At 30.7% G+C, this 17007-nt stretch overlaps 1 protein-coding gene across 1 annotated transcript; it reads right to left on the reverse strand.

Annotated features, from left to right (window-relative positions):
* Window positions 1-1637: 1637 nt before the first annotated feature.
* Window positions 1638-7883, reverse strand: LOC132733110 (coadhesin-like). Its single transcript, XM_060719705.1, has 4 exons — window positions 7820-7883; window positions 4142-4359; window positions 3731-3893; window positions 1638-1739 (listed from the first exon to the last, which is right to left on the reverse strand). Exons 1-4 carry the CDS (start codon window positions 7866-7868, stop codon window positions 1669-1671), a joined length of 501 nt encoding a protein of 166 aa, XP_060575688.1. The 5' UTR covers window positions 7869-7883; the 3' UTR covers window positions 1638-1668.
* Window positions 7884-17007: the final 9124 nt, after the last annotated feature.

Here is a 17007-nt window from a genome sequence, read left to right on the forward strand (position 1 = left end):
AAAAGTAATACGAGCATCTAAAGTACTTTACTGAAAGTTTCTTGTTACCATGTATATTAATCTTTACGAAAGAAAAGAAAAAACTCGACACAAACAACTTTGCATTCAGTAACCCCATTATTAATTGTGAATCAAGTATAACGTTTTAGATATAGATACTGTATTATATACTTTATTAAAATAACGGATTGACATTGCTTTTCACCAAGTAGTATGGAAAAAAATCAAATTAATTTAAATTTAATATCAAAGCCAGATGGTTATGTTCTAGATTAATGAATCTTGACTTGATTGAGTGGGTTGTACATATTGTATTATTGTTGAAGTATACTTTTGAGGAAAAAGTCTTTTTCAACAGTAATTGCAGGCCAAATGTTCATGTATGTGTTAAAAGATGCGTAAGAGATTGAATCTACACGAATATAATATTCTATTTATCAAATATATAAAATAAGAACGGTAAACTGCTATCAAGTGTCATTTTTCTTTGATGCGCCTATAGTGTAACGCTAACATTAGCGCGCTTTAACGCTATACTTAAAGTGCAAATGACGTGACGTCAAAGTATTATTACACTAGGATCCATGTTTTTTGCTTACTAACCCTATAACAAGTAGTAAAACTGATAGCCTGATCAGACTGCAGGCTGGTCTGGATCCATGTTGGTTTTGTCGTGACATGGCTCCTTTTGTATTGATTATTTAGCACCGAAGCAACAAAATACAGCATTTTTGTTATAACACAAACGTGCAAAGATTTGGTTAAAATTTGTACGCAATATTAACATCAGTCATTGTCATTGTTATCTTGTCATCATAATCTTTATTTTATCTAAAGAGGATTATGAGCCACGTTCTGCGCAATGTGAACTCAAAGAAGAACGCGGTAAAATCACAATAAAGAAGACAAAATACGGAAACTTTTGCTCTTAATTAAAGCATGTTAGAAGTAACATTGTTTAATAGTTGTTAAGCCATTGCAGGTACGGGAAATATACTCTAATAATCTCTGGAAAAGTCACGCACAGAAAGGTATTGTTATTATAACAAGTCACATCGATATCATGGACGTATGATCTCAGTTCTCGTTTTCTCAAGAAATGCATTATGATTGATTTGATATAACAAAATAACGCTTAGATGTTTGTACTTTAATTCACATATTGAATATACGCAAAATTGCTATCAATTCATTAGTTCTTAAGTATGAAAATTTGAGAGGTTTTTATATCCTTAATAGTTAAGCAAACATAGTTTTGACGTCAACATTTTAATTGTCATTTAACAGTTTATCTCTGGAAAAAAATGTTGTTTTTTTTTGCAAATTACAAAAATGCAAAACTATGCATTGGTAATAGAACAGGTTAAAGTAACACAAAGTGCAACAATAATGCTTTCCAGACAGAAATACATTTATTATTCTGATAGTATTACTCAACTCGTCTTGTTGTTGTTGTTTTTTTGTTTTTTTTCACATATGTACATATAAAACTTCTTATTTCAGCAAAATGAATTCTTATATTGATATATCATTTGCAGTTGTTTTCTTTGTATACAAGTTCATATTTTATACATGTATTTATTAACTAAACAAAGTAAAAATTTATTAGTGTAAAGACAGTGTTAATGATCCTTTGCCATTTCAAAGTGGCATGAACAAATTGTTTGTCTACACAAAGTGGCTTGTTACAAACAAGATAACGAGCATTACCATCCCTGTCATCAGTGTAGACTGAATGTCTGAAATAGAGGAGACAAGACATGTTTTAATAAGTTACTATGACAACAAAATATTAACAGTTAAATATATACAGTCTATATTTGAATACCATGTCATTCGAAGTGTAAATAAAAGACGTTTCTGGGAGTGATAATTATAATGTTTTACATAAGCAAAGAATGAGCAGAGAGTTTCCTTAAACTTTGCACATGTTTTTCAATAACTTGAATATATAATTATATTGCTGCATCATTAAAATATGTAAAAGAAACATAATTAATCGCGAATCTCTATAAAAAATATGTCTAAAATGTGACATGAAATATGATTATAGAGAATCCATTTTTGTCATACTTTCCATGTGCTAATGCAATGTCATTTGACGGCTATGTTTTGATAAAAATAAATGTCGGGGCTGTCATTGCATTCAACTGTTTTTACATTGGGCCCTGAGTCACGCATGTTAAATAACGTGCACAACGGCTTGAGGTTATGAGAATCTGTTAATGTGTCGCCTTTAATGTGTACTAGTGCTCGCAATTTTAAATGCAAGAATAACTGTATTAGTTTATCTTTTTACACGAAATCATATATTGAAGTTAATAGAGTACACATATGCGCCGGGCCATGACAAAACCAACATAATGCGTCTTCGACAAGCATGGATCCAGACCAGCCTGCGTATCCGTGCAGTCTGATCAGGATCCATGCTGTTCGTTATCAGTTTCTCTACTTGTAATAGTGTTTGTAAGCGAACATCATGGATCCTGATCAGACTTCGCAGATCTGTAGGCTGGTCTGAATCTATCCTGGTCGCAAACGCATTATGTTGGGTTTTTTTCGTGACGCGGCTCATATCATTCTTTCCATTTTTACTTCGCATACCCCTTTAAATAGCCACATTAAATCATTTGAGCACAAATGGACCTACTACATCTTTGGTTTAGTTAACAATATGAACAGTATCCATCTTTCATACTATAAAGATACATTGTCTTTAAAATTCATTAACGATTCTTACAATAAACAACACCAACAAAGACAACAATTGCAGACTTACTAGTTTTTTAAGGAAAAGTGGTCTTGAATTAAATATCGTCATCTTACCATATTAGTTGTTTTTATTAGGTTTATTTCCGCAAGAGGGAATAAAATCGATACAAAAAAATGGAAATAAAAAAAATGAAATAAAAAAGGTAAATTAGCTGAGATAAAGGCTTTTATCGCACAATGTCAATGACCTAGATATTTCCCAGTAGATAAAATATCAACTTTAAAATCACTACAAGATAATAGATATTCTGCATTCTATTTCAGAACATTCGGAATGTCTTTTTTTGACGGTATGTTAAAACACAAACCAACGTTAGTATCTATCTAAACAAAAATCTGGGGATGTATCAGTATCAGTACTTAGCTCAGAGTCATTAGATGATACTGTGGCTGACAGAAAATAATTAGAAATAGTCATATAGTCATGATTTTGTTAATGAATGGACTTAAACCCGAAAGCGGTTTAACAACAAAGCTCATTAAACCTTCCTGAAATACCCTATTAATCATCCGTTTTTAATAAGTTTTTTATTTGGGGTTAAATATTATATCAATGTTCAGTTCAGTTCAGTCAACAAATATAAGAATTAAAACTCGTCTATGGTACGATATTCGTTGTTTTGGATGAAATACTAGTATATATTTCTATTATGCCTTTTAAAGAAAAGTTATTTTTAACAATTAATTGATAAGATGATACCAAAGTGGTCGAGTATAAACGGATGTAGAATTAAAAGTCTTGTCTATGAAGCTATGTTTAGGTCATTGGCTCTACAATGTCCAAATTATTGCAGTTATACACTGACTAAACTTGCACATGGATTCTTCCTCAACCGGTAAAGTTTGAACGTTTTAGCAAAACTGGAAAGTTTCCAGCTTCATCCAATCTATGATTAATGTCGAAGGTTCTTGAAAAGTTAAAAACGTACACGTTATTTAAAAAGAAGTAGAGACCTACCGTTCACGCCGCTGCCTAGACAAAGTTTAGTGGTACAGTTGGTAAAATAAGGATTTTCGTCACTTCCGTCTTCACAGTCGTAATTACCGTCACACTGCTTGGTAATATCGATACAAGAAACCACACCAGTAGCACATCCGAATGTCGAAGACGAGCTACAGTTCTGCAGTAAATAAATATAATAATATTTTTTAGAAAAAGAATGATACATTATGAAATTTCTGTTGAAGAACGTAAAGAGTACTCTTGTATTTCATTTTTAAAAATTCAAATAAGATAAATATGCATTTCTTATAACTATGGCGAGTGTAATGGATCATGTACATTTTTCAAATAATGAAATTTCTTAAATGTTAAAAATAAAAAAATAAAAATAGAAAACACCCATCTTAAAAATGGCCTGTAACTTACAAGATCGGTGTTGCCGAGGTAAGAAGGAATGCAGTAGTTCATTATTAGACAGTTTGCTGTCTCGGTATCATCCCCACTGCAGGCTGCACCACCACCGGACGCAGCTGGATTATCGCAGTTTCGAGACCGTGACCTAGTGCCTTGAAGGCATGTCACTGAACATGACGACCAAGTTTGCCAATCACCCCAGTTTCCATTGACAGCCTGGCCGTAAGCTACTGTAAAAAAAATACATAAATCATAATTGATAATCATAATAAATAGTTAAATTGCATCGCATTTCAGAGATGAAATAATCAGTTAACAGACATAGGTCAAACCTCATAACATCGTCATTAAGGGCCTTCTCGGGGGTTTGTCTGCAAAATGTCTATCGTAAATAAGGAGATTCAAAAACTTGATTTATGCACATGTTGTATACAACCATACTTTTAATTCTTCATGAGCTGCAATAACTATAATAAAGATGAAAATGTCAGAATATATGTTTTATAGTCATTGCCATTTGACCCCAGAAACATTCCCCATACAATGAAAAACGATACAAGAATTGTCTAGCGGTAATTTAAAGAATTGATGTATATTCTAATAAATAAAAATAATGTGACATAATAAAATGTAATTGATATTATAAAGTAATTTAAGCTATCTGATGAAATATGTTTATAAATTCTATAAATGGTAAAATTATCTTGTTTCCATTTCATAATGATCAATTCTGGAAAGAACTATATTTCAGTATGTTTCTGTCATGTAACACCCATGAAAGCTGTACATAAATCAGAATAAAATGTTCCAGGAAATAAGTATGTTGCTAATTCAAATAAGTTTTTAACTGTTCAGCAAATTTACTACATGTGTCCTTTGCCAAAAAGGAAAGAATTATATTCCGTCATATTTCTTTCATATGGGCACTTTGGAATTATTCTTTTTCAAAATTCAAAGATTAATGTTAACAGCAGATACCTTTATACACTTAAAACTCTTTGTTTCCATTTGCATATCTTTGGAAGAAGTTAATTCTAGAAGCATATAAATAAAAAGTTTTGTAATTTCCTAAGTTTCAATAAAGCATAAAATATTTGTTTTCCGCAATTTAACTAAATGGCTCACGGACAGTTTTCTTTTGCATACGACTGCTCACCGGCGCCAGACGTACTATTTACAAAATTCAACAAGGCTCGCAAAGTTTCAAAGTTTGTTGCCTATTTTATTTAAACAGAAATTATTTTCAGGTTGAAGCTAAAATGCTGCAAGCTTAAATTGATATTGTTTCTCATATTTTTTTTTTCATTTTCAAGTTGAACTGAATTTACTATATATACCAAAAACAGGCTTGACTGTTAAAATGGTAATAGGTTAACTAAATATGCTTGAAAATGTTGAGGATAAAATATAAAACTGCCTTAAATATAAAAAGACTGCCCACTCTTTTTATAAGTTGACCGTTACCGGTATATTTTGATGGATTTTTTACAGAAACTTCCATGAACCATGGGAATAATTTACCGTTGATGTGCAGTAAATTATATAATTGAATAAATTAAAGCAAAATGTATGTCACTTTAAAATATTTCAATTAAGTAAATGTGAAAGTTTATTTGTACGTATTTACAAAATTAAATTGGTCAGGCGCGGCACAGCCGCACGACCAATTTAATTTGGTAAATACGTTCTAATAAATTTTAAACAGCTAAGTGTTTTAAATTATTTTTATTTACAGTCGATTTACTAGACTGATTCATAGAGTGACGATTTACTAAAGTAAAAGACTTACGATTCATTTGAAATACTGCAATCCTAATGGACAAAAAAAATAATTTCAAACCCGAAGTTCTCTAAAATTTCAAAGAAAACAGTTATAGTATGATGACAAAATTTGAGTATTTAGAGTTCTATACTGGGGATTGCTAACAGCTAGTCTATGTGATAACTGATAAAGATTAATTTACAGCCGATCAACAGGTGATTTTCATCTCGACCAGATAATATCAATTTATGTAATTATATTTTTGCGTAACCTTTGTCCTTATATTTAGAACACATGTGTTTTATTTTACGTAACGTGTGTTATAGTGCTATTTTATTTTATATAACGTGTGTTGTAGCGTAATTTAAGAGATTTGTACAGCTAATACACCACGATTTCAGGCTTAATTTGATATAAAAAAATACTGTTGCTAAGGAGTTGCTGCTACACTCGATAGTACAATTATAGAGTGAAATATCGGCACTATGAGGGGTATTCAAATATGAATGCAACTAAGCCAATATCTCGCTTTTAACACCGTTTTGCACGATTTATGTACATGTATCGCATAGATGGTTGTGTAAGCTCTCAATTGATACAATACACGTGTAAATCAGTTCAGTCTAGCTTTGACAATAGCCCGGTTAACGCTATTTACTCGGGTATCCCTAAGCTAAGATGGTTGGGAAAAGGTCTGCTTTCACTGACCAAATATGGTCCTATATAAATCAAGAACCGCTGTATTCTTGGTATACAGGCGAAAGACATATTTAATGAAATTTGTCGTGTTTATGGGATCAATGAACTTTCTTTTTCATTTTACACGGTGGTGTAAGAAATTTATATAAGTGGTGTGGATTCAGTAAAAGATGCACCTCGTGGACAACGTCCGAAAACTGCAACTTCGCTAAAAATGGTTGAAAAAGTAAATGATTTGATTGCTACTGATGCAAGATTTACAACTAGAGCAAACACTTGCTCGGGTAAGAATCTCCAAACACTTGTTGAAACAGTTCCATAAATACAACAATTATCATCACTGGCGATGAGACGTGGGTTCACTTTTATGAGCCCTAGCAAAAGATACATAACAAAATATGGGCAACCAAAGAAAGTGCAAGACCTTGCATAGCAAATAGCACCATGAGCGTCAAAAAGATCAGGTATGTAATTTTCATTACCAATCAAAAAACTGCTATTCAAATTTCCGTACCAAGGGTAAATCTGTAAATGTAAAAAGTTTTACAAAGGCAAGGTTTTTCACAAATTAAAGAAATATTTCAAAAACCGTCGACCAGCAACTGGTGTCCGTGGTGTCAGGTTGGTGCATGACAATGCTTTGTCACACAAAGCGGCCAATGTACGAGAATATCTGAAACAGGAGAAGGTTGTCGGTCTTATTCACCCTCCATATTCGCCAGATCTTTCCCCTTGTGACTTTTTTTCTTATTTTCAAGGTTAAATAACGCTTTGCTGGAAAAAATATCAAACGCGAAAAAATCTCGGTTCGGCTATTTTCCAGTGTCTGAACAGTATACCTCGAAAAGATTATGAAAACGCATTTAAAAATTTGATTATAGACTAACACTTTGTATATCACATGGTGGTGAGTATTTTGAAGAATTGAGATAATTATTTTTGACACTGTCTGTAAAGCCCTTTTGGAAATTGGCCCAGTTGCATTCATATTTGAACACCTCTCGTAATCTTATTAATTAAACTTATTAATAATCAAAAATACCCGATTTCATTAAATATCAAAATTAAAATAAAAACACTTATTTTTACATGGATACATGGAAGAGTTGCGTTATAATAATTTGAATTGGACCGATTTCCATTCAAACTATTATGCGCCTATTTCTTTTTCCATATATTTTACATTTAAATTGTGGATGCGCACGAGCTAGGGTTCTGTTTTTTCTTACCTTGCCCAAACGCCAACATACACGCTGCGGCAAGGAGTAAGTGATTCATCTTGACAGTGTACTTGTGCCTGTAAACAAATAAGAATATTTATTATAGGAATTATTGAGTAGTCGCTGTTCAGCTATAAAGTGAGAAAGATTGTATTCTGACGGTGCCAGGGTGCGTTAGATGACGGTGTCATGAACTGTGAGATGACGGTGTCAGGGAGCGTGAGATGACAATGCAAGGGAGCGTTTGATGACGGTGCTAGGGAGCGTCAGATGACGGTGCTTGGGAGCGTTAGATACGGTGCTAGAGAGCGTGAGAGAAGTTGTACCTATCTTTTATGAACAAACTCAACCAAACCTAGTTGGCTATTTGCATGTATTTTTATGGTTTCGGTACTTCAGGGGAATCTCACCTTTTAAGACTTAACAGATTAAGTGATTGCAAACTAATTTTCCTTCATATTTTTTTTTGTCTCTGTATATATCTAGATTGTCTTGACCATCTTATTAATAATAACTGTAAATGGTCAAAGGCATATTACACGCCGATAAATTTGTAAACTTGTTATATTAGTTTCATCTTTTTAAACTAAATAAAAAAGTTATTATTATTATTATTATTATTATTATTATTATTATTATTATTATTATACTTTTTTCTCTTTTTTTTCTTTTCTTTTCTTTTTTTATTATTGTAAGCTGTTCTAAATAACCTTTATTGTCTACTGTAGCTAATATGGTAAAATGACAATTTTACTTTCGGATTATAGTAATATATAAATTTGATAGGCAACACTACTATTGATTATTGACAATAAGGCACTAGCGAGAAAGAATAAATTAAAGAATTTTTATTGAAATATGTAGAGGTACTGAATTTATTTTATATTGTAAAATAAACTATTAAAAAGCTGCGAGTATTTGTAACTTTACCAAATTTGAAAATAAACAACTTTAAAAACATACCTTTCTCTTATTCCAAATGTCTTCAACGAAATTAGTATTGTTAGACAAGTCGCACATATATGTTTGAATTGCAAGAGGTTTACAAATATTAAAGGGCAAATTTTCAAATTCTGCCAAAATTCATGAATATTAACCAAGTATTCAACGTTTAATCTAGGTATTAATAAGAAAAGGGGCCGGTCATGTTTTCATTTTAAATTACGGTCATCCAAAACTATTTTCATTGAGAATTAATCTTACAAAACAGGTGTCTAAGCACAAAGAAAAACTTTTGTCTGAATTCAAATGCATTAAAATCTTAATACAATTGTTGTCAAGTCTATATTAAATATTTAAAAAATATATAAAATTATTTAAAGGATTACTGATTTATGTTGAAATAAAAGTACACATGGCTTCATTTTATTATTATTATTCATTTATTTTATTTTTTTATTATATTTTGCAAACTATTCTCTCCTGATTGTTATCTGTTTGTTTTTGTTTGTTTGTTATTAACCCAATGTACAAAATAAAAAATAATTTAATAATTTAATAGATTCCATTAAGCATTTTAGAAATTAACAAACATAATTTCATGATAATTTATGTAACTTCTACTTTCTAGTAATTTTAACCAGTTTTCTTTCTGGTAAAATATTGGATAAATCACGTAGGGAACAGATTGGAATCATTTATAAATCGTTTGTCCCGGACAAAATGTTCCTGGAACATAATTATCTTAGTCTGAAAATTGGTGCAAAAAATCACCCCGCCGTCTCTTTAGCAACTTATATGAATTACGCAAGCCAATGAAAGAATTGGAACGTCGCCTAATGCCGATAATAACAAAGAAAGAAGATCTTTTCTTATAAAAATTGAGGTTAAACACTCTGTAATCATAAATGTAAGGTCTACTAACCTACATTCTTTCCTCGAACCTTGTGTGAACCTGCATTTTGCCAACATTTTTTTTTCCTTTTTGATAGCTTTTTACGTCGCACTTACACAGTATAGGTCATATGGCGACTTTCCAACTTTAATGATGGAGGAAGACCTTAGGGTTCCCCCATGCATTATTTCAGGCACAAACAGACATCTAAGTAGAACCACCGAAGTCACGTAGACTGGCTAGATAGCCTCCTCACATTAAAGAATCCTTAAACACTGGCGGGATTCGCACTTACAGCGCCGAGAGTGAAGTCAGATATATCAATCACTCGGCCACTGACGCCCCATTGACTACAGATACGTGTAAAGAAAGAAACAAGAGTTGTAATGAAAGACAATATTCATCATTCTATTATATGTTTTAAAAAGAAAAGAAAATAAAAGTCAAATGATGAGCTTTACATATAAATAGGACAATGATTTATTATTATTATGATTTTATTATTATTATTATTATTATTATTATTATTATTATTATTATACCAAGACAGAAAGGTATTCTAATGAAAATAATATATCCTAACGGCACAAAGTAAGGTAATTAGGTAATGTACGCTCGTATATACTATATTCATTTCTTATGTGATGTTTTGCAATTTTTCTAAATGATTTTATGCTGCTTAATCATAACAAACAGTAAATGACAACAGTTCAAGTTCAAGTTTATTGTAATGTAATTCTAAGCCATCGGCCCAAATACAATACACTATATAATAACAGAGAGATACATGTACTTCTGATTGTGTCACAAGTTATGAAATACAAAATAGTAGCATATTCCATAATTTTTAACATTGTACAACAAGGTAGAGAATATACATATTACCACAACCCTTTATGTAAAACATGTGGTATCAAGTTCCGAAAATGAAAGAAAAAAAATTATACAAAAACTAGTCCTATTAATGCAAAAAAGAAGAGAAAATCAGACTTTTGTTATGAAGCACTATACAATAGACATTCATGTAATTGTCTAGAAAAAAATAATTGAAACCAATCAATTCTTATCAATATTAGTCATAAGTTTGGTAACATACAATGCTTAACTTTTTAATGTAGGATGATGTTCGGTTTTCATTAAGTATGAGAAATTAACTGGTTCTAGTCTTCCCTTATACCAATTAAATGTCAGATATTGTTGTCTTATACTATCAAACTTGGGGCAAATAAAAAAGGCATGATATTCATTTTCAATAACTAAACGGTTACTATTAATAAAACAGTATGGACATATTCTATCTGATCTCTCAATACCATAATGGCGCCCAATTTCTATGTTTAACCTATGATTTGAACATCTGAAACGCGCAAGTGATTTCCTAAAAAGAAATGGCAGTTCCACAGTTAAATATTGTTTAACATTTAATAAAGATTTAAAATGTAGTATATGTATCACATCTAGTAGAGGAATGGATGTCGTCAGACCAATTTTGTTCCAAACAGTCAGCAGTACGTTGTTTAAAAGAAAATATAAAGATATTAAATTCTCCCATATCTTGGCTTATCCAAACATAACCATATCCGTATTTGTATAAAAGTTCGCGTACATGTGTAACCCAGTTTTTCTCCCTATATTATCTTGCAACTTTAACATATTGTAACAGTTTCTTGGATAACGCGTCACTGGCATCTGTAAAAGTTTACATTAATATTTGATGCATTTAATGTAGTAAATTGAGCATAACGGAAGACGACCACATTCACCTAATGCCATACTATTATTTACGGAATCGTTTACACCTAAAAAGTATCTACAGAATTCAATTTGCACTTTTTCTATTTCGGATGAATACGAATGACCCCAAATTTCTGCTCCGTATGTCAATATCGGAACTATCATGGAATCGAACAACTTAAAGATATCTTGATGTGAGAATTGACCAAACAAAAGGTAACTTAGAATTTAGCTCATTACGCAACTTACGTCTATTTTTCGATACATCTTGTAAAAATAGTGCATTACCATTTTTCTGAATCTAGGAGAAATAAATATATCTTAATAAAATCAGACAAATTCACTATCATGTATCACAGAAAAGTCATTATAGTATTAATAATACTTATATAATACCACACCGAGATCAAAATATAATCTTGAGTGTCATACTTGATCATTATATTATACAAAATTTAACTAAGCAAAGCACTAAATTAAAAAAAAAACTTATATAAAAATCTAGATAATTAAACTAAAGCTGAACTAGACATAAAGTTGACTCCGATGGCAATTTTAAAGGTGGTTGTTGGATGCGATATATCTTATCTATTTTGGAACTGGACCTTTATTCCACAAAAGAACACCATAATAGACAAAGTCCCACCCTAATAAGGACCAGTGGCAGAAAAGCAAACTTTGATTGATTCTTGGTCTTAAACACTGTCACGGCGCGAACCAAGAGGTACAAAAAAATTATGAGGTAATCATGGGTTGCGTCAATCTTATTTTGATTTTTATAGCAAAGAAATGATCCGGCCCTATAATTACTATGGTCTACTGTCATTGTTTGAAGCTGCATGAATCAATTGATAATATAATATCAAAATAAGATCGTTATTCAAGTAATTTTAGCATAAAAATAGCATTTTTAACAACATTAGTAATCAATCAATGATCAACAATATCAAATAATTCAAACAAGCTTTCATATCCCTGTTCAAAAGTCTTAATTATTCTACCAGTTTGTCGAAGAACGATGCTGTTAACATTAGGGCATTATGGGAGGTTAAACGTTACTTTTAAAATACATGCCCATGCGCAATGTAAGATAAACATGATAAAAGACGGTCTGGAACATTACCCGGACGGCGAAAAGCTTGGCTTAGCCCAGTACATGTGTTGTTCGCAAGTTCAACTTTATTCCACTTATAAGTCGGTGAGGTCAAATGGCTTCACGAATAACTGGAATAACTTTCAGGTAAAGTAAAATATATAAATTATCAATATTGTTAAATGCTTATCGTTTATAAATACAAATGAGGCCAAAATGAGCTTTAGAATAGGATGATCTAATGATAAATGTTTATTTTTCAAATTATTTTGTCCTAATCGTTTTATCGCATTAATTTTAAACCATTTTTTTAAGTTCACTGGGATCCGATCCAATATTTGAAATAACCAGACAAAACTTCAGAATTATTGCTTTAAACATAAACTAGCATTCAGACATACACCAGGTAAGACATGTTTTCAGTAAAAGTCATTTTAACATTTAAGATATATATTTTTAAGAGTCTTTTTAACATTTTTAGATATATATCTCTTCGATCTCAAATTGTACACAAAAGGATAATTAATATGAAATAACATAAAATGTTGGATATTTTGAAATTGACGATAAATATTTGTATAAAAACACTGATTAATATTGGTAATAAAAGTACACTACCTATAAAAATAACTGTATGTGTTTAATTGAAGCTGCATGCCTCTAGATATGCTAAAATATTTCAAGAAAATCAAACTTGAAACATTACTAAGTTTTGAAAGATAGATAGATAGATACTTTATTAACTTAAACTTTTACAAGTTTTTCGTTATAACAAATAATATATGATACAAATTTTTGTAAAACATTAAATTCTTCCAGGTTCAAGTTATAGTTTACATGTTATGTACGATTAATAATTGATTTTGAAGTGTTCAACGCCATATCTCTACTGCGTTACTAACGCAGTAAGGGCTATTTTTGCATATTTTGACTATTTTTTGGTTACTAACGTGAATTTAAAGTACATTTTGCACGTTTTACTTTCACTTTGTTCACTTGACAATATTTTATTTTTAAAATAAATTTTAAAAATGTTCATGACAATTACCATGAATCTGGAGGCGACTGCTTTAAAGGTGAAAATATATAAATTGAACATTTTAAAAGAAAGATTTTGTAGTTTTTATGTTAATTATTATTATTATTATTATTATTATTATTATTATTATTATTATTATTATTATTATTATTATTATTATTATTATTATTATTATTATTATTATTATTATTATTAAAATAAATGATAAGGTAGAATGAAACTGCTGACTTAAGTATTCTTTATTTAAATTAATGCAATCACAGGCGATTTATTACTAGTACTTTAGAATATAGAAATATATGTGAAATGAAAATATGTAGTTTTCGACAGGATATATATGTATATGTATATAAGTTATTTTATTTAAATAATCAATTGAAATATTGTTTTTCATTAGTGTTCTAGACCTCTAATGTGTGTCTTAAGCAATAGCCAAGCAAAACATATCTATCGCGTCAAAACGCTCAATGTGTATTCACCATTGAATCTTAAGCAAAAGCCAAGCAAAACATATCTATCGCGTCAAAACGCTCAATGTAATTTAAGGTAGCTCGCTACTTTCCGACCGAAATATGACAATATCTTAGATCTTGATGATTTTTGGTATACAGACATGTAGATATGTAAGCTTTACTTCTGCAGTATTATTTTATAAATAAACAGCGTTACTATGACGTCAAGGCGCCCTCTATCGGTGGCGGCGAAATTGCGTCTTTTTTATCAATAAACCGGTCTGTTTTTATCAATTTTCATCCGATTTCCTTCATTTTAATTTTATAATGTTCAGTAAATGTATGTCTTTGTTATCATGTCTTTCTTTAACATTTACTTAATAGTCTGCGATTTTACGTCATTTTTCTCTACGTTCTAACGTCCATATTTGATGCAAATATCGCGCGATATCGCAATAAATATTGTAAAATAATAAAAAATCAACACGGTGAATTTTGCTATAATTTTTTTAACATGTAGTGAAGTCATAAAAGAAAATATTTATGCAATAAAAATATAGGGTCAACGCGTAAGATATTTTGTTATTACTATTTGAATATAAAATAAAGGGTGAGTAAAATGTTATGATTTTGGTGACGTCAAATATTTTTCTCAAGGAAATTTTCACGACTTTTTCGATAAATATCATACTGACAGGAATAAATTGTGTGAAAACCATCAACAACAATAGTATTTAGACATGTTCCGTAAAAATGTTTTTTAAAGTCCTGTCAGATGCCTGTATTTCGATGAATATCTTCAATTATATACATGTACAACACATCAGGGTATAACTGTCTGCAAAAGTTGGTATCAATCTCTGAAAAACTGAAACGAATTGATATAAATACCTCGAGGACTGAAAGACAATTCAGAATATTGAAAGATATAATTAAAAGGCCACCTAAGTGGAAATTATAAAAAACATAAATTTTGCAAAGAATGTCAGAAAAAAAGAATGAAAAGGCTGGTGCAGTCGCGGTGTCATCATGTTATGTGTATTTCGGTACAACATAAACTTCCATGTTATCATATGTAACAATTTTGAATATTATATATCAGTTAGTAGGAACAGATACATAGATAGCATCTATGTCTCTGGTAGGAATTGAATCAAATTTACGTTTCAAAAATGTATGATCAACTGGAAGTAACAACGATTTGTACGTAAGTCATTATTCACTTGTAGTCTTAATTATATTATAAAATGTAGCAGACATTTAATTCAAAATTTTCTACACGTATAAAAATTTATTTATTAACAGCCATCAGTTATTCTATTTTCTCTCGCAGCTAAATACCCTGCACTAAGCGTGAGACTCAGATTTAAAGCAGGAATCACGCTCTCATGCTATTGCTTTAATTTCTCACGTATTTGACATAATTACAGATATTCTTATTTATTTTAAACTAGCTGACTCGCGGTATACGTTTACTAGCGCATCTTTGAGGCGACCTGAAGCCGCGATCATTTCTCGATTAGAGGCGAAAGATCCGTTGATTTATTTTGTATGTTCAGAAGCGGAGAATTTTGCATATCAAATACAGATTCCCTTGTATTGAAGGGGATTATGTAGGATTCTCAATTTGTGTGATTATGGTTGTGGGAGAAGCTCGTTTTTTGTCTGCACATAATGCAGTGCTATGTAGAGCCTATGAAAATAATGAACCATGCATTTTATGTTTTATATCTTCTTATTATTTTTAATATTGGGTTTAACGCCGCTTTTATTATAGCGGAGGGAATTTAACGAAACCAGTGTTTCTCACAGTATCAACTTCTCTTTGGAAATGAATGACAGGAGTCCGAGGTGGACCTTAAAACATTTCATACACAGTAAACAATTCTAAAGGATAATCTATTAGTACAATACCCTTCGTGTCTCGAATCCATGCCTTCCGAATTCAGTGTAAGACCACTTTACCGATTACAACGTGGCAACAGAAGAATATTCAAAGTTAAAAACCTGATTATGATCACCCTTAATAAGGGAGAAGTCCATTTTATTGCTAACATCATAAACACGTGTTTTGGTGTGTGTTTTGAGTTTGTGTTTTTTTTTTTTATTTTTTATTTTATTTTTGTTTTAAAGCAAACTGTATTGTATTAAAAAATGAACAAGATAACGTCAACATAATACATTATTCGTATGCAGTGGTAACAAATGTTGCACAAGTTATTTAATAATCATATTTTGTATTTAATTAAAATATACAGTATAACCTTTACAGAGAAATGCATTTTGTTGCCTAGAGTGGTTGCTCAACAGAGGTAAAATGTAGTGGAACTCTTTAGAAATAAATAATATTTGGAGGGCCGCTATGTTATACCGTTATGAAAAAGCGGAAATGAATCCGAGTTGAGTAATGGTTATATTGGGTGTTTCACATTCGAGTCTGCAGTTGCGAATATGCTTATATATTTTTTTATTCAGTATGATTTTGCTTCCAAAATAGTTTATAGTTTGTCACATAAGTGCTCATTTTATAATTATCATGACATTTTAATTAGATTATAATTATATAATCTATGTATTGCACAGACTTAAAAATGGAAAGCAAAAAATAAAAATAAAATAAGGGTTATTGTTTCTTGTTCAGTTTGTTTTTAAATATTCTTAAAGGGACTCCACTGAGGTTGAAAAGCCAAGCACATAACATTTGAATTTCTTACATAAATGAGCTGGGGCACTTTAAACAGAAATACAAATGTATATGCGAAGATAGTTAAGAAATATACTTTGAAAATCGTATTTTTATGCTTGTGTTAGCCCGATTTGGGTGAAAAGCGTTTAAACGCTTTTCATATTGAATAATTATTCTGGAAAAACGAAGTGCTCTGAAATTTTGCACAAAGATAAATGGTCTAAACCTACATCAAATGGTACATTTATCTGGAAAAAAATATTTTTAGTTCCATCATGTCAAAAAACCTCAGTGGAGTCCCTTTAACATATTTGAATATTACTTCTGAATTTTATTTATCACTTATTTCGGCACATTTG

The sequence above is a fragment of the Ruditapes philippinarum genome, unplaced genomic scaffold (assembly GCF_026571515.1).
Source record: "Ruditapes philippinarum isolate M1 unplaced genomic scaffold, ASM2657151v2 ctg3126_1_1_1_1, whole genome shotgun sequence".
NCBI lineage: Eukaryota > Metazoa > Mollusca > Bivalvia > Venerida > Veneridae > Ruditapes > Ruditapes philippinarum.

Coding starts and splice junctions, on each gene's coding strand:
- LOC132733110 (XM_060719705.1), bottom strand. CDS start 7,868: ATGAATCACTTACTCCTTGCCGCAGCGTGTATGTTGGCGTTTGGGCAA. Junction 4,360..7,819: donor TATGTTGGCGTTTGGGCAAG/GTAAGAAAAAAC, acceptor TTTTTTTTACAG/TAGCTTACGGCCAGGCTGTC. Junction 3,894..4,141: donor ACCTCGGCAACACCGATCTT/GTAAGTTACAGG, acceptor TATTTACTGCAG/AACTGTAGCTCGTCTTCGAC.